Raw genomic sequence first — 22999 nt, 5'->3', positions numbered from 1 at the left:
ATTAGTATAATTGAGTTTTATGGGTATAATGGTGACTTTCTCATTGTCATTCATTCTTACAAAAAGTGAAAAATAGATGAGGAGAGAGATGAGAGAAAAGAATAGATGAAAAAAGAGAAAGAACTAGCACGAGAACCGTGCTTGCACAATTTCACAAACACTTGAATCACCAAGAAAATCTTTCTCTCACGGGCACGAAAATGAGGCAACAAGCAATCAAGAGTCAAGAGCAATATCATTCTAATACCATGTGAAGAAACAAGTGGCTTTCAATCACACACAATATATCCTCCAAGGATTCAAGAGAACAAGCACAAGTGTCCATAAAAGGGTGCACTACCAAAACCCACACAAGGGTATTCACAAGAAGGCTTAAAAAATAAATATTTTATTAATCATCAAAGTGCAAGAAGTATTACATTTGAAGAGGGGGTGACCCCTATTTATATAAAAGAGATGAGAGGGAAGAGGAGACTTCCAACCACTCTATTTGTAGCCGTTGGACTAGCTCTAACGGCTCCAAGACTATTTAGTTGACTAGACAGCTTTCTAGTTCATTTTGAACCGGATAAAAAAAGTAAAAAAGGTAAAATGAGAAAATAAATAAATATATAATATATATATTATATACATATGTACAATTTAATAGTTTTTTATCATTCTGATGATGTTGCAAAAGCTCAAGCTATCAAGAAATGCATTGTTAATGACATGTGGTGGGACAATGTCATTTATTTTCTTGAGTTCATAGAGCCCATTTATGAGATGTTGAGGGTTGTACCTATGCTGCATAGGGTCTACGAGATGTAGGACACCATGATTGAGAATGTAGAAACTTCAATTTTTAGGCATAAAAAGAAAAATTCTGCCCTCAGTTTTTTATGATCATGTGTACAAAATACTGATAACACGATGGGACAAGAGCAGCACCTCTCTGCAGTGCATGACTCATTCATTGAATGTAAAGTACTATAGATAAAAGTGGCTAAGCGAAGGTGTTGATCGATTTCCACCACATAAGGATTCAAAGCTAGCAAGAAATAGGGTTTCATGTTTTAATAGGATTTGTCGAGATGCAAAAAAAAATATGAATGTGCATAGTGAGTTTTTGAAGTTTTCTATGAGAAAATTTGATGGTTTTTAGGGATTGATAGATAAAGATGATGATTATTCTCTTACATGGTAGGTCGCATTGGATATGACTACCATTTATTTGACTACCCTTTATTTCAGCATATTTCTTTCAAGCTATTAGCGCAGCCTACTACATCTTGTTGTGAAAGAAATTGAAGCACATATACACAAATTCACAACATTAAAAGAAACAAGCTTACTAACGAGCTCACAAAAGATTTGGTGTTCGTGCATTCTAACCTCTGATTGCTTTCACGAAGCAAAGAATAATATAGGTATTCAAATTATAATTTTTTTTGTTTATTTCTTTAAAGTTTGTATATCAAGTTTTATACTTTTATTACATATCTAATACATAATGATTTAATTTTTTTGCAAGCAAGGGAGTACCAAGTTGTGGGATGCTAATGCTGAAGATTTTGATACACAAGGGGATCATAACTTGGAACTAGATGATCTTGTTCTTCCATCATCCATTAATATGGATGATGATGATGAAGAAACAAATGAGACATAAATTTTTTGTTATGGTCTTTTTGAAATATTGGACTTTTTTGTCTTTTTGGTAAGCTTGTTATTTGTTAACTTTATAGTTGATACTATGTTTATGAATATTTTTCTATATTTTTGTTTGCTAAATGCTAATTGTTAAGTATTACTATTATCTCAAATTGTTATTGTGAGAATGGCCCACTCGATCTTGCTGGAACGTGAGAATGAGGCGTGAGGGAGAGAGAGAGCTGCGGCAGCAAAGGGGGACTTCACAATTGAAGTTGTGCCCTACTTTATGTTTATATATACATATACAAAACAGTAACTGGGTTGGACCAAATATTTGGATCCATACCCCGACATAAAGTTACAAGTTACATTGGAGAACCCAACCCACACTGGAAAACCCGATCCAGTTTATGATACAGTCTTAATACCCTCCCTCAAGTTGTGTATGGTCCTGTACCATGGACAACTTGCCTTTGAGATACCAAAACCGCCCACTTGTAAGTCCTTTGGTAAGTAGATCAGCAACTTGATCTTCTGTTGGTACATAGACTGGAATAACTTCTTTGTCCTCTACCTTCTGTCGGACAAAATGTTGATCGATCTCTATGTGTTTCGTTCGACCATGGTGGATAGGATTGAAAGCAATTTGAATGGCACTTTGATTATCGCAAAACAGATTCGCAACCTTCACTTTTTCTCCTATCTCTGTTAATAAATGTCTTAACCATGTAACTTCGGCAGTGGCAGAGGCCATGGATCCGTACTCAGCTTCTGTACTTGAACGCGCAACAGCACGTTGCTTCTGACTACTCCATGCTATTAAGTTTTCATCAACATACACACAATACCCAGAGACTGACTTTTTATCGTCTGGATCTCCTACCCAATCTGCATCTGCATACACTTCTAGTGGTCTATGTTCTCCTTTTTCCTTTGATTGACGATAAACAAGCCCATCTCCAAGAGTACCCTTCAAGTACCGAAGAATTCTTTTAATTGCATTCATGTATTCTGTACGTGGATCGTGCATGAACTGAGAGACTTGATTCAATGCATATACAATATCCGGCCTCGTAAAAGTAAGATATTGAAGCATCCCAACTAAGCGACGATAATATTTCGGGTCCTCATAGATCTCCCCATCTTGAGCACTGAGTTTATGGTTTAACACGCTAGGAGTATTCAATGGCTTGCAGTTCTTCATTACTGACTTCTCCAGAAGATCCAGAGCGTACTTGTGTTGGGTCAACAAGAGGCTAGTATTTTGTCGATCCACTTCAACCCCCAAGAAATATCGTAGGACACCCAGGTCCTTCATCTTGAACTTCTGATTCAATAGGATCTTTGTAGCCTCTATATGCTTGCAAGAACTTCCTGTAATAATAATGTCATCTACATATATGAGAAGTAAGGTGTTGACCTGATGTTCTCGAAAAATGAACAATGAATGATCAAGTTGAGAACGGACAAATCCATATCGTTGTACTTCAATGGAGAAACTGTCAAACCATGATCGAGATGCTTGTTTTAGTCCATAAATAGCTCGTCGCAACCTGCAAACATGTGTCTCAGGATTGTTTTCTGCATAACCAAGAGGCTGCTCCATGTAAACTTCCTCCTTTAGATCGCCATGTAAGAATGCATTTTTAACATCAAGTTGACTTAGAGACCATCCATGCTGAACCGCCAAGGATAACACAAGTCGAATGGTTCCCATTTTTACAACTGGACTAAAGGTCTCGTCATAGTCTTCTTCATATGCTTGTGTGGAGCCTTTAGCGACTAGTCTTGCTTTATATCTTTCAATGGATCCGTCAGGTTTGTACTTAATTTTATATACCCACTTAGACCCTACAACATTTTTATCCGGAGGCCTAGGAACTATTTCCCAGGTCCTACATTCATGCAAGGCTCCCATTTCTTCATTCATAGCATCTGCCCATTTTGATGACAAGGAGGCTTGGGAGAAATCGATGGGTTCTTCTTGTTTTTCAACCTGTGCAACGAATAACTGCATTTCTGTGGAAAAATTCTCATAGCTTACCCATCTTTCAATAGGGTGTCTGATCCTTTCCGAACGTCTGACATGCTCAATTATGTAGGGTGTGTCCCTTCTCCTGACATACACTGCCCCTTTGAATCTTCTGCCATCTGGACGAGTAGTACCAGATGTCAGGGTTTCTTCTGCGATGGGAGGCACAATAGATCCCTGAGCAACTGTCAACACGTTCCCACTAGGTTCTGCATTGGTTTCCATGGGCTCACACTCATCTATCACTGTGTGACATGGAGCAGAGTTATCCATCTCTAGCTGATCAAATAATTCATTCGCTAGCCACGGCTGATAGCTTTCTTCCTCCTTAGTAACCCTTGCTTCTTTGTTCAAGATCTGAACATTGTTCTCATCAAAGACAACGTTTCATGAGATTTTAATGCGTCGAGTGTCTGGATCATAGCATCGATATCCTTTATACTCTTCAGCATACCCAACAAACCTGCATCTACAAGCTTTATCCTGAAATTTGTTACGTTGGGAACTGTCAATGTGAACATAGCATACACATCCAAACACTCGTAGTTGACTGTATTGAGGCTGGGTACCAAACAACACGAAATAAGGAGTCAAATTATTCAACATTTTCATCGGTAAACGATTTATTATATAAACCGTAGAGTGGAAAGCTTCTGTCCAAAGACTTAAAGGAATATGAGTGTCATGCAGCATACTTAGGGCGCTTTCAACAATATGACGATGTTTTCTTTCCGCAACCCCATTTTGTTGTGGTGTGTGTGGGCAAGATATTCTACGTCTTATCCCGTTGTTTTGAAGAAATTCAGTAAATTCCTTTGATAGATACTCTCCCCCTCCGTCACACTGAAATTGTTGAATACTTGTCGAGAATTGATTGACAACAAGAGCATGAAATAAACGAAAGAATTTGAATACCTCAGACTTGTATTTCATAAAATAAATCCAAGTATATCTGGAATAACTATCAATGAATGTGACATAGTAGCGACTGCCAGACAAAGAGGGTTGTGGAGCAGGTCCCCAAACATGAGAATGAATAAGTTCAAAAGGAAAAGAAGCTCTTTCATTTATTGAATTGAAGGGAAGTACATGACTCTTACACAACTGACAACTAGAACAAAGAAAACCATCAACCTTATTATACGGACTTGATCTTGAAATAAGACCGCTTGACACAAGTTTCTCAAGAGAAGAATTATTACAATGACCCAAACGACAATGCCAAATATTTGGCTTATTGTACGAAAACAAACTCAAACAATCCTTAGATGAATCCAATTTGAATGGTTGACCAATTGACAATTTTGATCCAGCTCTACGAACAAGTGAAGAAGTCTCTTTGAGGATATACATATTTCCCTTTCGCTCTCCCTCAACGAGCGTCTTCTTCGTGAGTGGATCCTTGACACAGACAGAAGGAGTAAATTCGACGCAAGAATGAATGTCATCAACCAATTTAGAAACGGAAATGATATTTTTGACAATATTAGGGGAATGAAAAACATTGGACAATTTTAGGGAACCATCGGAAAGAGGAATATTCACGTTTCCAGTGTAAGTTATTGGATGGAGAGCTCCATCTCCAGTTTTAATACTTGCATTTCCATGATAAGGGATGGGTTTCAAAATCTTACCAATATCACCTGTCACGTGGGCTGCAGCTCCAGAATCAATATACCAAGTTCCCTGATCACCCTGTTTGAAATTCAATCCTGACAAAGCTGATATTAAAAGACTCTTGACATTGTCTTCGTCCCATTGAGTTCCTCCAGCTTTTCCCTTGCTTGACGACCCTGTGACATTCATTTTCCCTTTGTTTTGCGGGTCGTGCCAACAATTTGCCTTGATATGTCCCTTTTTGTTGCACAAATAGCAAGTTGGAACATTTTTGAAATTGTAATTTCCCGAAAAACTACCTGACGGCATGCTAGGCGTGGGCAACAATCCACGCCCCCCTTGATTTTTTCTTATTTGTCCATGTCCTCCTCGGAAGTGGCCACGTCCTCTCCCTGAATTTGTCCCTGTAAACAATACTTCTTGGCTTCCTGAATTGTTGCCTACATCTTCTCCTTTAATGGAAATTTCATATTGTAGTAATTTTGCCCGAAGATCCTCAAAGTTAGGAAGTGAAGGAAGACACGAGAGATGTTACCAACATATGATAATATGATCCAAGCCCGTTTAGCGCTTGTTGAACTTTGTCCTTATCAGAAATCACACAACCCACCATAGCCAATTGATCTGTGATGATCTTCACCATGTTCATATACTCTGTAACAGTCATGCTTTCTTTCTTTAGGAGTTGAAACTCCCTCTTCAAATGCATAATTCTTGCCTCTGAGATTTGAGAATAGGTCTTCGCAAGTTGTTCCCACAACTCCATTGCTGAGCACTCATCTGGAATACCTACAAGAACCTTTTGCGAAAGAGTAGAGGTAATGTAGTCTACAACAGCTTGATCTCGTTTTCTCCAAGTGGTGAATTCAAGATTTCGAATCAACTTGTTAGAAGTCTCTCCCTTATCGTTCACAATTTCCTGCATAATAAATTCTGGTGGTGCAGAGATCGTTCCATCTAGGTGTCCATAGAGATCGAGGCTCTTAATGAAAGGCAGTATCTGCCTCTTCCAGGTTAAATAGTTATTGTTACTCAGTTTGTCTGAGATAAGTTGTCCTAGAAAACTAGATGGTAGGGTAACATAATCCATGACTGTAAAGTAGTTGACTGCTGACTTTAGATCTGAAATAAATTCAGACCAGATTAAATCAAGAATAAAGAATAAAGGAATAGGTATTTTAGATCTTGAAGGAATGACCAGAAATCAAGAATAAAGGAGTGAAACTGGATCGGGAAGAAATTAAAATCTGATTCGCTTCAGATCTGAAGTGAACTCAGATCTAACCGTGATAGACGAAGAAACATCAGCAACTAAGAAAACAGATCTGATCTTTGGATTAGATCTGATCTTGATTTCAGACTTGAATGAAACAGATGCAACAACCAAAGCACAATATATGAACCTAAACAGTTGATGGTTGTTTTCAGCTTAATACCAAATCTGATATCAGAACCCACGTTTGGGCATATTCGGATTTCAGATAGCCTTTGGGTTCGACAGTCTGATCCAAATCAGCCGTGATAAACAAAATAAAGAAAAGGTAGATAAAGAGGGCAGCAGTCACGCAGGGTCAAATCTATCGATCAGATCGATCAGATCGAACAGATCTATGATCAGATCTGAACCGATAGTTTGGAAGAAAACAAAAAAAAACGATGACTAAACAAAGAGGGAAAAGCTGGATGAAGACAGAAATGGAAGAGGATGCAGACAGAAATAGAAAATAGAAAAAAAAGGCAGATAGAAGAACCTGGAAGAAGAAACACCTGGAACGTTGATCTCGCTGGATAGCCCTAGACGGAACAACACCTGCAGTGTCGATCTTGCTAGACACGCCCTTCGGAGTCGATTCACCGTGCAGAAGCCTGCTCTGATACCATGTGAGAATGGCCCACTCGATCTTGCTGGAACGTGAGAATGAGGCGTGAGGGAGAGAGAGAGAGCTGCGGCAGCAAAGGGGGACTTCACAATTGAAGTCGTGCCCTACTTTATGTTTATATATACATATACAAAATAGTAACTGGGTTGGACCAAATATTTGGATCCATACCCAGACATAAAGTTACAAGTTACATTGGAGAACCCAACCCACACTGGAAAACCCGATCCAGTTTATGATACAGTCTTAATAGTTATTAGCTTGTTATAACTTGTTTCTTCAATTGTTAATTTGTTAGTTGTAACTTGTTGCTTCTCGGTTCTTACTTGAATTTTGATTCTTTGAATAAAAGTTGTTAGCATGTTACTAGTTTAGTTGTTAGATGTTGAATTTATGTGATATATATATAGCCATGTCCGGTACCCACATTTTTTGGAATTGGCATGTCGTACCCTCTGTACCCGTACCCGGTTCTATGACATCTTTGTTATGAAGATTGCCCCATGTTTTCTACAATATATTATAATCTGATAATTCACCAAGACATGTATGGATATTTTCACAGGGAATACTTTTGTGCCTTCAAACTATAACTAATCCAAGAGAAATGTATTTAGGCTCCATTTTAGCCGAATGAAATACAGTCTATTATCTTGCCAACATATTGCACCAACATCAAGGACAAAGATTCACCTACTAGTGGACTTTTCATCTTTGTGAGTCTTAAAATATGAACTATACTACCATAAAAGATCTTGGATCTTTGATAAATTTTGTATTCTTAACTTCATAATTATTAACGCAGATTTGCAAATCTAATGTTCCTTCCAATAGTTCTAAAAACTTGGACTTACTGGAACCCTAAGGCCTAAATCTTGGTTCCAGATGATTCCACTGTATGACTGCTGATATTAGATCTACTGGTGATAAGACGGTAAATTTCTGCAACTTGTGTCTGTATTTTTCCTAAATATGATTCAATAGCCAGTTTGGTATCGAAATCCGGACCTAATGGTGAAGAGGCATTAAAAGTTCTACAGCTTAAATCCGATTTCCTTATTTCTCCTTCAATGCTACAGTCAACGTCTTAGCATCAAAAGCTTCAGAAAGTTTCACAAGTTCAATTAATGTTGCTAAATCTCAGGGTACTTTTTGTTTCTTGTTCATACCTTAATTCTGTTGTTTAACAAGTTTCTGGCGATCAGCTAGAAAACATTCCCTTAAACGCCGTTTTAATTCCTCTCATCTTAGATTCAGGTGATCTCCTTGAATCTGAGATCTGTACCTGAGAATGGACAACCCCATTTGTATGTTTTGCTAGAGTTGGATCTGGTGTAAGGCTGACCTCGAGCCAAGACACTTGAGAATCTCTGTCCCAATCAAATGTGCCTTTATTTGATAGCATAGGTGCTTGTAATCTTTGGTGGTGATGCTATGTAACACTTTCATGTGACATGGGAACTTTCTCACATCCATGGACAGGGCTGCTCGACTGGGCATGAAGTTAGAGTGGATAGATGATGGCGTCAAAACAGTGATGGGCCCAATTCCAGCCATTAAAATTGATACAAGGGGGCGTAAGGTCTGGTTCAATAGCATGGTTGCTGCTTATACTGGTTGGGAGGATGCTCGCAATGATCCTGTCAAGGCAGTAACTTTTGGAGATGGAACACCATTGCCAGCTGATATTATCTATGACTGCCTCAAAATCCTTGAGGAGGAATCTGTTGCTATTCCATGGCAACAGGGTGACGTCCTACTGATCGACAACATGGTCGTCCTTCATTCCCGCCGATCATTTGAACCTCCTCGTCGCATATTAGCATCTTTATGCAAATAGTGATATACCATTTTATGCTCTTGTATTTATGTATTATTATCTCTTCTTAATTGTAAAGCTAAGGCTGGAACCTGTTATTAATGATAAGCTGTTGCTAGTGTTTTGCTTCTGCATCTGACTGGACCTTCTGTTGCATATATGAATGTCTGGGATGAGAACAGTTTGTTAGTCTATGCAAATGTTAAATTGTTGAGAACAGCGCAGAGGGTGTTATCAGGAAAGAAAATCATTTAGTGCATGCATTATATTGAAAAAATTCTGTTTTGGTGGCATTTTACTGTTAAAATGATGCAAAGAGTGTATCATGGAAGAAAGCACCATACCCACACAGTAAACCTTACCACGGAAAAGGCATCTTGGATTCTTGTGTGTGTGCATACATGCTGGTCATTTATGTGACAACATATCAGCATTATTTTGAAAATGTCACATTGGGTTGTAAATTTTAATCGGCAAAATGTTGTGATTTTTCAAAGTATTGCAATTTTGTTCTTAAAACATAAATATGGTGGTTTTGCTGTGGTACTTACGTTTTAATCACCTATTTTCATGAAAAAAACAAGTTTTATTTTTATACAATTTTTATTTTTGTTCTTTTTACAAATAACTTATTTATTTTGTTGATAAAAATACAAGTGAACAAAAGTAATGGTACCTCAATGAGCTTGAATGGGTTCCACCTGAACCCAGACAAACAAGCTCAGAATCTCCCCCTGCCCATGAAGTGAACAAAAGTAATAGTACCACAATGCCGGCAATGAATATAGCCCCAATATAAAAAAGTAACAGCCCAACTTCATGGCATGCAGCAACAACGTATTGTACCACATTATTAAGCTACTATGCCCTGTGTCTATGTCAAGGTCAACCAGATATTTTTGCAGCCATAACAAACATTAGAGTACCTTATGCGTCATAAATGTTATCATACACCCCAACAGTGTGGTAACAAAAACTCTGGCTCCACATTAGCCAGCCATCAAGTGAAATGACTAGTGATGCTACTTCATGGTGACATTTGCAGAAGTGCCTATCAATTTACAGATGGCATTTATGTGAAGAGAAAACAAAGAAAGAAAAAAGAGCAGAACCACCACCGGAAATGAAAGGAAGAACAATAGAAGACGGACATAGCCATGTAGGGCATTACTATACAAAGAATAAAAGAAGAAAAAAGGGAGAAAGAAAAGCACACTCCAGAAGGGAAGAGATGAACTAGGCAAGTATCATCTTCCTTGCACAAGGCCGCTGAAAACTTGGCTGTTGCCAGCCAATGTGGCTTCCCACTCTATTGAGGACAACAGGATCTGCGAGAGGGTGATCACCACCTGCTTCATGTCTGGCCGTAGAATGGGTTCTTCATCAACACACTGCTTTGCCAACATCGCCATCTTCATACGCAAAACAAGTAAAAACTGGTCATTTAGATGTGAGTGAACGGATAGCTTGAACTTGCAAGATGGACCAAGTTCAAGCTTCTTGATATGAAAGTACTTAGAGAATGTGGAAAGATGGTTTTATCATACAACTTATGTGACTAAACAACAAAGAACAAAAAAGAAGATAAGACGAATTTTGATTAAGATATGCTTGTTAAGGTGGATGCTTGATGATTGCCATAATGACAACATATTGGGTAATGACGGCCAAAAAAATGCAAACATTTAGAGGTAGAGCCAATGAAAAGATTTAATGAATGCCATATTAGAAGGCTTAAACATTCTACGCAACTTTTTTTAAAGCATTTTATGCAGAAGCTTGGAACAATATCAATTCCAAAATGTCTGCACAATGCAGCTTAAAGAGACTAGAAGGAAGCAAGAAAGACTTGGGACATGAATAGAGAAATAAGATTCATAAAGACAACCCAAAGTAGATGGGAAGAACTTCTTGATGATGATGAGAGAGAGTCACCTTGTATACACAGTCGTGAGGATACAAATCCACCAGATTGGGGTCTATGCATTCTTTCAAGCTTGTCATGCTCATTGAACTAGGAGAATTCCGAAGTGCAGCAAGCACCTGCAACTCAATGTCATAAAAAAAAATAAATCAAAACTTAAAAATGCAATTTTCACTTTAATACAGGTAGATAAACAATATATGACATTTCTTATTTCATTTCACAGCTACATACACGATTACAAAGGGACAAAAAAGAAAATGAACATATGAGCAACAAAAAAATTGATATTCCTCCCTAAAAATATAATAAAAAAGTGTGCCACCAATCAGACTAATAAAACTTTAAAAAATGCTACTCCAAAACCATTTCATTATAAAAAAATTAAAAACTACCATCTGTACATCTAGAACTGGTATATTTTTAGAAGTGCACTTGTATACTTTTGATAATCCCCAAACAGCTATCTGTACAGATGGCAGCACTCTACTGGTCATAGAAACCCCGCAGTCACCTACTCGAGATTTTTAGGTTAAGAATCCATCAGTACAGACGGTGGTATGTTCAGGAGTCATGGAAGTGTAATTTTCTGCAGGTAAGCATCACATAATTCGGGTCCCATATTTCAGACAAAACATTTATGCTCCTTTCTGCAAACAAAGAAGATCTCATCGAAACCATATTTGGGCAATACATGGGAATAGCATTTCCATCTCAATGCAAGGCTCTTCAACAGAGCCTAAAAATCACAAATTCACAAGGAAAAAAAATTACAGGTACATTAGAGTAATGGTTCTGTTCTCAGAGCAAGCAAGCAAACAAAGTTCAAGAAAATGTCAGTAAACTACAGAGTATAAAATAAAACCTTCTCTTCAGAAGTAAATATCATCAACCGATAGACACTGGCCCATTTGGGCCACAGTATGGATTTCCCCATAAATGACTAAAAGAAGCAAATGTTCTAACAGAGAATAAGTGAAGCTCTTTCCTGCAATATCAAATTCCAAAGGGTGCACTTGGTGAAGGGGAATAGCAATTTTTACCCCTAGGCTTCCTAGAAATAGAGATACCGGGGATTCAGTGGATTTGCAGCTCAGAGCATTCCTAGCAAAAACAGGAATCCTTGATACCACCCCATACAAATGATATGTGGGATTCCTGTTCAAAAGCCTTGCATCTAAATTTTGAGAAATTTATGGAACTCTTCTTTCATTTGATGCAACACAAACGTGTGAACTATGGGCTTAGTAAAAATTCATGTTAACAAATCATGTAAAAAGGAGAAAAATACTCCACGTGACTGCCTATATGTTCACATATTATATTCAGTGCCTGATTTTCTTAAAATAATCCAATTACAAGCAAAATGACAGCAGTCTAAAATAAATTTCAATTTTAACCATGCAAGAACCCAGTGACTTCTAAATTAACTACATGAAGCAGATTCACTAGCACTATGACTGCGCAGAACTTACAATTGATGCAAGTGATCTTCTTTCAAGGCTAATATTCACCCTGCCATCTGTCCTGGTTATTGCCTCTTTACCAGATATTAACTCAAAAAGCACAACACCAAACGCATAGACATCACTTTTTGTTGTTGCTTGCCCATCGCTCAGGTATCTGTTTTCAACAGAAAACAACTTAACCTTGTGAAAAGACAAATAAATAACAGAAAAAGTAGACAGCACCAATGTTGCATGTATCGTACGACAGTACAATACATATTATTACTATATATGATGCAGGATTGTATTGTAATGTACTATTGTACGATACCGGGTAGGGTTGTCACACTTAAAAAGGGGTTGAATCATAATTTTTCAATTTTGGGCTTTAAAGACCTCTTGAGAGTTGATTCCCTCATTTGTATAGAAGTCATTAGAGAGGTATTCACACACCCTAGGACTCGTGACAGGGATTTGGAGGGCCGATCCATACACAAGGGAGAGGGCTTTTGTGGTTTGCTAAAGTAAAAGTGCATTTCCACCATTTTTCCACTCAAGAAAATGGGTTAAGGTAAAAAATCTTTATTATGAGTAAAATTACAAAGCTACCCTATAAAAAAAATTTGCTTCGGGGGGTGCTGCCTCCTGCAACCCCCCACCAACTTACCGCAAAGTTGGATCCGCGAAAATTAAAGATTTATATCAAGGTATAAATCAGGCTCTGCACTCCAACAAAGATGATATCTGATGATTTGGCATAACAATGATGCACTCAAGTAATGAGTGAAAACTGATTGAAAATCGAGTGCAACTATTGCCATAATATTTGTATTAATGTAATATGAAAGTATGAGTCTTGTGGTATGTTCTTAATTGCAAGATATTTAATATTTTGCATTGTGAGATAGTAGATGTTTGATGTCTTATGCCGCTCATAGAAACACAAATGCTTCATATGTGATTTTATGGTTGTATTTTGTGCAATTCTTCATTGTTTCATGTTTTATATATAATTTTTTTAATTTTTGCTAGTTTTTTCTGATTTTCATGATTGTTTTAGAATTTTTAGATTTTTTTTATTAAAAATTTATGATTTTTTACGATACTTATCTTATTTTGGGCCCGACCGATATGAGTAACGATACAATACTTACAACCTTGGATAACACTATTAACATCCAACTATATATATATATAGATAGATAGATAGATTGTGTGTGTGGTGTATTTTTTGAGCTCAGCAATCTACTTACTCTGGAGCCAAATAACCAAATGTGCCAACAATTCTTGTAGCAGAAGCTTCTCCTTCATTGGTCTTCCCAACAAGTTTTGCTAGTCCAAAATCAGAGATCTACATCCAAAAATGTAAACAAGATGTACAAGGAAGCTCTGATAAAATGATAAGTTGAAATAATTGAAGACTAACTAAGAAGATACCTTTGCTCTAAATGAATTATCAAGCAAAATGTTGCTTGATTTTATGTCTCGATGTACATAATGGGCTTTAGTATGCTCGTGAATGTATTCCAGTCCTCTTGCAGCATCAAGAGCAATTTGAACTCGAGAAATCCAAGAAAGAGATGTATGGCCTGAACAAGTTCATAAAACATGTGAATGCTGGTATACAAGATAACTTGTAGAAATGCAACATCAAAACAACAAGATCCGAGAGAAAGAATCACTTTGGCATATTAAGGAATATGGACAGGAAGGAATAAATGTACCTTCCAGATTTCTTTTGAGGATAAAGTTCAAGAAATGATTGTAAAAAAGAATTCTCTTTTTGAGCTATCTTCTGGTCCAAAGATTCTCTTCATTGATTGAGGCCATGTGATTATCACTTGATAACTTGGGGGATAACTCAATCAATGCTTGTAGAATTCTTTCTCTTAAAGAACAAAAGTACACAATTTTTTCGCCCTTAAAAGGCAAAAAGGTTGAGGCGAGAATAATCCTTGTGGACTAGAAAATTATTAGAGGATCAACCAAAACTAAAATAAAACACTTAGGAAAACATGTGCATGGACTTTAAGTATGGCATCGGGGTATAATGTGTCCCACTCAAGCTGATGGCATGTCAAGTCAGTCTGTATAACTGGGGGCTGACAACCTATACCATTGCATTGGGCATTCCTTGTTCAGGTTATAGCATGTGTGTGTGTGTGTGTACTGTGAAAGAACAGGCTACATTGGTGAAAGCAAAGAGCGGTAGTCAGATGCAAACATACCCTTATTTTGAGGATCATGCAGATGACTTGCAAGAGAACTCTTATGTGCATACTCATAAACAAGGAAAAGTTCTTCTTCACTTGCCGCATAACCAATTAGTTCTACCTTGACAAAATTCAAGCACAACTCAGCACCCCAATTACAACTGCAGCATTAGTCAGATATATAAACGATGAAAATGATGAAAGCATTGGAATGGAGATATACCAAGTTGGTGTGATGAACCTTGCAGAGAACTTTCATCTCAGCCATAAACTCCTTAGTTTTTGTAGCTGTCATCTTTTTTATAGCAACCTCCTGAAAGCATAATATAAAATATAGCTGTCTAAACTGATGCACTGGATGCTAGACAAAATTACAAGTAAATTTCCCAAAGATTTTCAATATTCATAGAAACAAGGGAAATGGAAATACAAACCTGATCACGAAGCATGCCATAATATACTGAACCATATGTACCATGTCCCAAGAGATTCGAATCAGAGAAACCTTCAGTAGAAGAGAGAATTTCTTCGTGGGTAAAGATTACAGGCTTCTCAATGTGAAATACAGCAGCCATCATATCTGCACGCATTTAAGTTTTTGTGATTGAATTAGCAGCAAAAGAACTGTAAAATAGGGAAAAAAAACAAAAGAATAGGAATGGGCCAACTAAGAATGGAAATGGAAATTATTTCACCAAGACTCACCTAGAGAATTACTTTGATGGACATCATTGATTATGGGAAATTATTCATAATGGTTAATAGCAAATCGTTTTTCAAAAATTCTTTAACAGGGCCATCAAAGACTGACATGTTTGCATGAAGCACCAAGACAATTTCTAACATGGCCTACTTTTCCATGTTTTGAAAGTGCAGTTGATGATTTAATGTCCATAGAATGTGAAAATTGTTGAATAGTGTATTTCATGAGAAGAGTGTAATATATGTATTACAAATGCGTTGCTACCCTTCTAGTCCCGTACATATGATTATTTTAGAATGGATTTTCTGTAACTAGCCAAGAACTTAGAAAGTCAACAGTTTTTGTCTTCTTGTGTAAACAAAAGGGGTCCATATGTGTTGTAATCCTCCATTCATTCTTTATCCAATGAAGTTTCTTTGAGTTTTCCTCTCCTTTTCTCTTCTTGATTTTAATATGGCATCAAAACTGTAGAAGAAGATGGGATGTACAGCCACCAGTGTGTGTGTAGAGAGAGAGAGAGAGAGAGAGAGAGAGAGACGGCTGCACAATAGAAAACACGTTAACTTAATTGATTAGGGCTTCTCTCTATATTAAATAGAGAGAGGCAAAAAAAGAAATTACATCTAAGTCCTTATTAGGACAAAATTTCAAAAGACCTCTAATATAAAAGAACTTAAACAAAGAACCACCTATTCTCAACACTCCCCCTCAAGCTGGAGCATAGATATCAATCATGCTCAGCTTGTCACAACATTTTGAAAAATTTGGCCTAGCAAGAGTCTTTGTAAACATATATGCAACTTGGTCTTCCGACTTTAGGTATTTGGTAGTGATATGACCAGCTTGAATCATATCTCTTACATAGTGGCAATCAACCTCAATGTGTTTTGTTCTCTCATGAAAGACAGGATTGTTTGCTATATATGTTGTTGTTTTGTTATCGCACATCATGGTCATTGGAGAGGGAACCTTCACCTGGAGATCATGAAGAACAGTGTGAACCCACATCAATTCAGCAGCTGTTTGGGCCATAGCCTGATATTCTGATTCTGCACTCGACCTGGAAACCACATTTTGTTTCTTACTTCTCCATGAAATCAAGTTGTCTCCCAAAAACACATAGAATCCTGTGGTAGATTTTCTATCTACTACAAATCCAGCATCAGAATAGGCTACTATCTCCAGAGTTCCACCTTTCCTGAACAATAACCCTTTTCCAGGGGATGATTTTAGATATCTGAGAATCATTATGGCTGCATTCCAGTGTACCTCAGTTGGTTTGTCCATAAACTGGCTAACTTTGCTTACTGCTAAAGCAATATCCGGCCTGGTCACAATTACATATAATAACTTCCCTACTATGGAGTGATAGCTTTTGCTATCAACTGGTTTTGACCCTTCTTCAAACAACTGAACTTTATGGTCCATGGGAATATTTGTTGGTTTAGCTCCCAACATGCCCGTTTCCTTTAATAAGTCAAGAACATACTTCCGTTGAGACAAAATCATCCCTTCACGGCTCCTAGCAACTTCTATACCCAGAAAATACCTGAGTGAACCACGGTCTTTTGTAACAAAGTGTTTTTGAAGATGAGCCTTTGTGGCTTCAATAACTTTCACATCATCTCCTGTAAGAATGATGTCATCCACATATATCACCATAACAACTATGCCAGAGCTAGTTTTCTTTATAAAAAGTGTATGATCTGTTGTTGATCTATTGAAGCCAAAGCTTGACATCACTTCAAACAACTTTTGAAACCATGCACGAGGACTTTGTTTCAAGCCATAAATCGCCTTTCTCAATCTACACACCTTCGGACACTCCCCCTCAACCTCGAATCCTGGAGGTTGTTGCATGTAAACGGTCTCAGATAGATCCCCATATAGAAATGCATTTTTCACATCTAATTGACACAAGCTCCAACCATGTTGAACAGCTACTGAGAGAACAAAACGGATGGTACCCATCCGTGCAACAGGAGAAAAAGTTTCAAAGAAGTCAATTCCATATGTCTGAGTATACCCTTTCGCGACTAATCTGGCCTTGTACCTTTCAATAGAACCATCAGATTTGTACTTTATTGTATATACCCATTTACATCCAACAATGTCAGCATCTGCGGGGGAATCAACTAGATCCCAGGTATGCTGAGGGGGAATCAACTAGATCCCAAGTATGTTGAGATACTAAAGCTGTCATTTCTTCTTGCATAGCCAGCTTCCAGCGATTATCAAGTTCTGCCTGTTGATAGTTTAGAGGAATAGTTTCAGCAGATAAGGCTGAAATAAAAGACTTCATCTAATGTCCAATTCTGGCATGGGAGACAAAATGAGATATGGGATAATAAGGTACATTGTCTTGTCCCCTTTCGTAGAGCAATAGGCCTGCTATCATCATCCTGAAGATCACTATTGTCAGTAGAACTTACCTCAGGAGAAGAAGAAGATGAAGGTTCTTGCGGAAGTGGAGCTCTACGCACATATACCAATGGAGGATTATTAAATCTGGAAGAGGATGAAGTTTGATTCGGTAATGAGGGCACATATTCCAAAGGAAAATGAGGTATAGGTAATGGAAAAGACTCAGCTGGATCAACCTACAGCGGGGAACCGGAACTAGAGTAATATAGAGAGGATTCCAGGAAAGATACATCCGCACTGACATACTCTCGGCGAGAAATAGGATCATAACATCGATAGCCCTTTTGATTTTTTGGATAACTGATAAATATGCATTTTGTAGCTTGAGCGGCTAATTTATCACAGTCAGGGCCAAGTTTGTGTACAAAACAAACACATCCAAATATTTTTGGTGAGAAAGAAAAAAGTGGGGCATTAGGTTTTAGGATATGTAATGGAATTTGATCACCCACAGAAGACGAAGGCATGCGGTTGATCAAATAGCAAGCAGTGGTAATCGCATCACCCCAGTATAATGCAGGAACATTGGATTGAATCATAATGGTCCTGGCAACATCAAGAAGGTGCCGATGTTTTCGCTCAGCCACCCCATTTTGTTGAGATGAATAGGCACAAGAAGTTTGGGGTTGGATGCCATGATCTTGGTAAAATTGTAAGAGACCTTTTGATTTAAACTCGAGAGCATTATCAGTGCGAACAATCTTGACAATAGATTCAAACTGAGTTTTATTTCAAGAATTAGGGATTTGATAATACTTGGAACTTCAGATCGTTCTTTTATTAAAAATACCCATGATAACTTAGAGAAATCATCAACAATAACAAGATAATAACGACACTGAGTCCTAGTAGGAATCTTACTAGGACCCCATACATCTGCATGAAGAAGTTCAAAAACTTTATTACTAGACTGACTCTGACTCGAAGGGAACGAACTTCGATGATGCTTGCCCAACTGACATGCTTCACACTGAAATGATGTGGTGGAAGGAATCTGAGGAAAGACTGACCGAAGCTTTGACAATGAAGGATGACCAAGACGACGATGCCACTGAACAAGACTGAATGAATGTTCCACTGCAGCATGAACAATACCCATTGGATGATGTAGGTAGTAAATTCCATTTTCTTCATAGCCTCCACCAATCTTCTTCCCCGTCAGCAAATCCTGAAAATGACAACCCATTGGATCAAATATTACTCTACAGTTTTGTTCTTTTATAAGGCAACTAACAGAGAGTAAACTTTGAGGAAAGTTTGGAGCATGAAGAGCATTTTTCAACTGTAATGAGGAGGATATAGAAATATTTCCCTGACCAACAACCGGGGAGGAGCTCCCATCGGCTAATGAGACTCCAAGTTGAGCCTTAATATCCTTTAGATCTGAAAAAACACGTGAATTTCCACACAAATGTCTGGATGCACCAGAGTCAATAACCCACTTACTATCAGTCAGATGAAGATGATTTCCGGTTGAATAGGCAACACCAGCTACAGGAGGGGTGAAACTCAAAGGTCGAAGAGCTATCAGCTCATCATATTCCGCACGACTAAGGGTGATACTACTTTCATTTTCAGCGATATTCTCTTGTACATTTGTTGCCTCGATAGTAGTAACATTTGCTTTTGGAGTATATGACTTTGATGAAGAAGAGGTTGGCCGACCATGCTTATCCCAACAACAATCTTCTAAATGTTCAGATTTTCCACAGAATATACATTGAAGCTTTCCTTTGTCTCCCATACCACGTCCACATCCTCGTCCTCTGATATTCTGAATATTTCCACGCCCATAACTAGATGGGACAACAAGAGCAGATGACTGAGTCACAGGCTGAGTATGTGGCAGAGAGATCGCAAGTCTACTCAGACGATTGTAAGCATCAGCAAGAGTGGGAACATTTGATCCAGTCAACATTTGAACTTTTGCAACAGAAAAATCTGAAGAAAGACCTGTAAGAAAACGAGCAACCATGGTTTGTTCTTGATGATCCTTTTGCTTCGAGCAACAAAGAGGCCTGTGAGCATTAAGTCTTTCAAACGCAGCTTTGACAGAGGCATAATACTGGGCCAAGGTCTGATCTCCCTGTTGCAAATTATATATTTCCTGTTCGACTTGCAGGATACGACTCACATTCGTTTCTTGTGAGTATGTATCACGAAGATTGTCCCACATCAGTTTGGTTGTATTATAGTAGATCAATCCATCTGCAATATGGGGTTCGACACTATTCATGATCCATGACATAACTATGTCATTATCTTCATCCCAAGTAACATATTTTCCCAATTTCTCAATGCGTTCGCCTTCCAACAAAATGTGTTTTCGATGATGTCCAGATACCGACATCATAAAAATTCTGGACCACCTGGCATAGTTGGTTTCATTCAACCTTACGGAAGAGCCATACGAGAAGGGGTTGGCAAAAGCCTTATACTCCCCAATATGTTCCATTTTGGAATCACATTTCGAAGTTTCAGCCATACTGAAGATGTGATCCAAATTAAAAAAAATTACCTCACTTGAACAGCAAGTGTTCAAGAGGAATTTTCAACTCAGCAGGAAATCACACCTGCTGTTTCCACAAAAAACAGCAGCCCACACACAAAACAAAATTCAACACAACAGGAAATCACACCTGCTATTTTCCACGACAGAAGGGTAACTTAAGCTACCATGCTTCTTTCCAAAAAAAAACTCGACACAGCAGGGAATCACGACTGCTGAAAACCACATTCTGAAATAAACCAACCCACTAAAAACAACTAAAGTTCAGGAATCACGAACATTGTTGCGCCCAAACACATCACGACCAATGATAGAATGCAGTCGCAAAACAAATATTCACTGCACCTACTGTTCTCCAACATATAAGGCACGACATCCAGTAAGTCTTCAGGGCACAGTTAGACAGATCAATTATATTTCAATCACAAGCAATCAGCACAGAAAATAAATCTGTATTCACGGCAAAATTCTGATCACACGCAATCAGCACAGGAAAGGACTCAGCAAAAATCTGATCACACGCAATCAGCACAGGAGAGAACTACAGCAATCACGGCAACACAGGAAATGAGGATTTCTGCTGCTCCCAAACAGCAGGAACACACCTCGATAACTCACGAACCCAAGAAAAAAAATCTCACGTCATGGCAGGAACAGGACTCGGCAACACAAGGTCGCGGCAGGAGATCCAGATGAGGAGAACAGATCTAGATCTTCTCCTTAGATCTGACGACAGATCTGGGTAACATCCCAGATCTGTTATCAGATCTTCCCAAATCAAACACCACCAAACCTGATTTTAAGAAGTCGTAGGGTTATTTCTCCTCGTTGATGAAGATCAGTCCTTGATCACGCTCCAAAGATCGAGGGCTTTGATACCATGTAGAAGAAGATGGATGTACAACCACCAGTGTGTGTGTGTAGAGAGAGAGAGAGAGAGAGAGAGAGAGAGAGACGGTTGCACAATAGAAAACACGTTAACTTAATTGATTAGGGCTTCTCTCTATATTAAATAGAGAGAGGCAAAAAGAGAAATTATATCTAAGTCCTTATTAGGACAAAATTTCAAAAGACCTCTAATATAAAAGAACTTAAACAAAGAACCACCTATTCTCAACAAAAACAATATTAAAATCTGAAGCCGTTGAGAGGAAGAAACTTTATCTAGATGACTGCAGTTCAGGCCCACCTCAATTTGCGAACCCAGCTGCTGAAGTCAGTTCAGACATTGAGATTTTGGTCAATTAAGGCCGGATTTTGCTAGTTCTTGATTTTAGCAGTTGATGGAATCAAGAATCTTGATGATCGGATGAAATCTTGATTTTCTATGATTTTTTCGGTACTTTCTGAGAATTTAGGTGGATAGTATCCCATTTGCATGAATCTGTTGATTCTGGGATTATCGGTGGTTTTTGTTGCTTCAAATTAGTCCCAATCAGGTAGTTTTTGGTTGGAGGACTGATTGATTCAGGTCTTGGGTGCTACATTGGAGATTTGAATGCATTTTTGTTGAGATTTCTAATATCTCATTGGGGCGGTAACCAATTTCTTGAGTTTTTCTCCTATTTCAACTGTTCTACATTTATTGCTGCCATTTTTTATAGTGACTGCCTTCAGTTGGGTGTATTGTGCTGTGTTGGTTGATTTTGCACAATATTTGAGATCATTAGTTGTGGTGATTGTGCATCTTTGAGAATCGGTAGTCCTATATTGTTTTGATTTCTGCTGAAGGTGTTGTGTGGTTGTTGTTTGAGTACTTTGTGGAGGTATTGGTGTAATGTAATAGAGAACCTCTTGAAGATCCTACTCCTTAAAGACAACTTATTAAAGCACTCTCTTACCTCTCAATTACTAGACCTGATATAACACACGATATACACACAACTAGTCAATTTCAGCATGCTCCTATATATGTTCACATGCGAGCAGATGCTGATTAGTTAAGTGATCCCAATAACAAGCACTCAACCATGGGTTTTTGTGTTTTTTTAGGTAAATATTTGATTTCGTGGCGATGTAAAAAGCAACAGAAGGTCTCACTTTCGTCAACTGAAACTGAATATAGGATATATAGAAATGGATTGATGATCGATATAGAAGTTCAAGTGTCCAGAGCCTCACGCATGTGCTGTAACTGAAAAAGTGTATATTGTTTCGGGTTCGGGTCTGGATCCTATACCAGACTCGAGTTCATTGTAAAACTTAAACTTAAATGTATTTTTTTTTCTGGGTTGGGTTCGGATATTATATTAGACCCGACCCGACCCATGTACACTTAAGTGTTTTATACAATGCATTAGGTCACGATTTCTGATATACAGAAATCGTGACAGCCGAAGAAGCCCCTTTTCGGTTTTCTCTTCTCGTCTCTCTCTCTCCCTCTCCCTCTCTTTCTCTGTTTTCTCTCTTAATGCAGGTGCAGGTGAAATTCTAACATGGTATCAGAGCGTAGATCCTTCTAGAGGCAAAAAGGAACCCTGGCTCGTGACCACGATAAAAAAAATTTGAGGTTTTCCCCTTCTCATTCTCTTTCTGTCCTTCTTTCCCTTTCGCCTCTTTTCTTTCCCCCTTTCTGAATCTCCCTGTGAACTCACACCTCACGTGAGTTACATTTTTGTGAATCTGTGATTCACGGGCCCTCTATCCATGTGAATCTAGATCGTAGATTGACTACGTTTCACGTGAACTGGTTCACGTGAAGGATCGGGCTTCTCCCAGATCGTGGGTTAACGTCTCTTCACGTGAATTCGTGAACTGATTCACGTAAAATATTAAATTTTTCCTATTAATCGTTT

General features: G+C 38.1%; 2 protein-coding genes across 2 annotated transcripts in view; one reads left to right on the top strand and one right to left on the bottom strand.

The window, feature by feature from the left end:
* Nucleotides 1-9113, top strand: part of LOC149830117 (2-oxoglutarate (2OG) and Fe(II)-dependent oxygenase superfamily protein) — a 70523-nt gene extending 61410 nt beyond the window's left edge. The window contains exon 3 of the mRNA XM_090016320.1: nucleotides 8647-9113. Within this exon, the coding sequence (XP_089872446.1) occupies nucleotides 8647-9004 (358 nt within the window). The 3' untranslated portion in view covers nucleotides 9005-9113. The remainder of the gene's footprint in view (nucleotides 1-8646) is intronic.
* A 699-nt stretch (nucleotides 9114-9812) lies between these two features.
* LYK3 (protein kinase family protein / peptidoglycan-binding LysM domain-containing protein) overlaps nucleotides 9813-22999 on the bottom strand; it is a 53030-nt gene continuing 39843 nt past the window's right edge. The window contains exons 4-11 of the mRNA XM_090016319.1: nucleotides 15003-15148; nucleotides 14792-14881; nucleotides 14584-14689; nucleotides 13793-13944; nucleotides 13609-13706; nucleotides 12383-12530; nucleotides 10919-11026; nucleotides 9813-10395 (exon numbers count right to left, since the gene is read on the bottom strand). Coding sequence (XP_089872445.1) covers nucleotides 10231-10395; nucleotides 10919-11026; nucleotides 12383-12530; nucleotides 13609-13706; nucleotides 13793-13944; nucleotides 14584-14689; nucleotides 14792-14881; nucleotides 15003-15148 — 1013 coding nt within the window. The 3' untranslated portion in view covers nucleotides 9813-10230. The remainder of the gene's footprint in view (nucleotides 10396-10918; nucleotides 11027-12382; nucleotides 12531-13608; nucleotides 13707-13792; nucleotides 13945-14583; nucleotides 14690-14791; nucleotides 14882-15002; nucleotides 15149-22999) is intronic.

Source organism: Nuphar pumila, chromosome 8, assembly GCF_984573655.1.
Source record: "Nuphar pumila chromosome 8, dmNupPumi1.hap1.1, whole genome shotgun sequence".
NCBI classification, from domain to species: Eukaryota; Viridiplantae; Streptophyta; class Magnoliopsida; order Nymphaeales; family Nymphaeaceae; genus Nuphar; species Nuphar pumila.
Note: the sequence above shows the minus strand (reverse complement) of the source record. Positions and strands in the feature narration are given on the sequence as shown.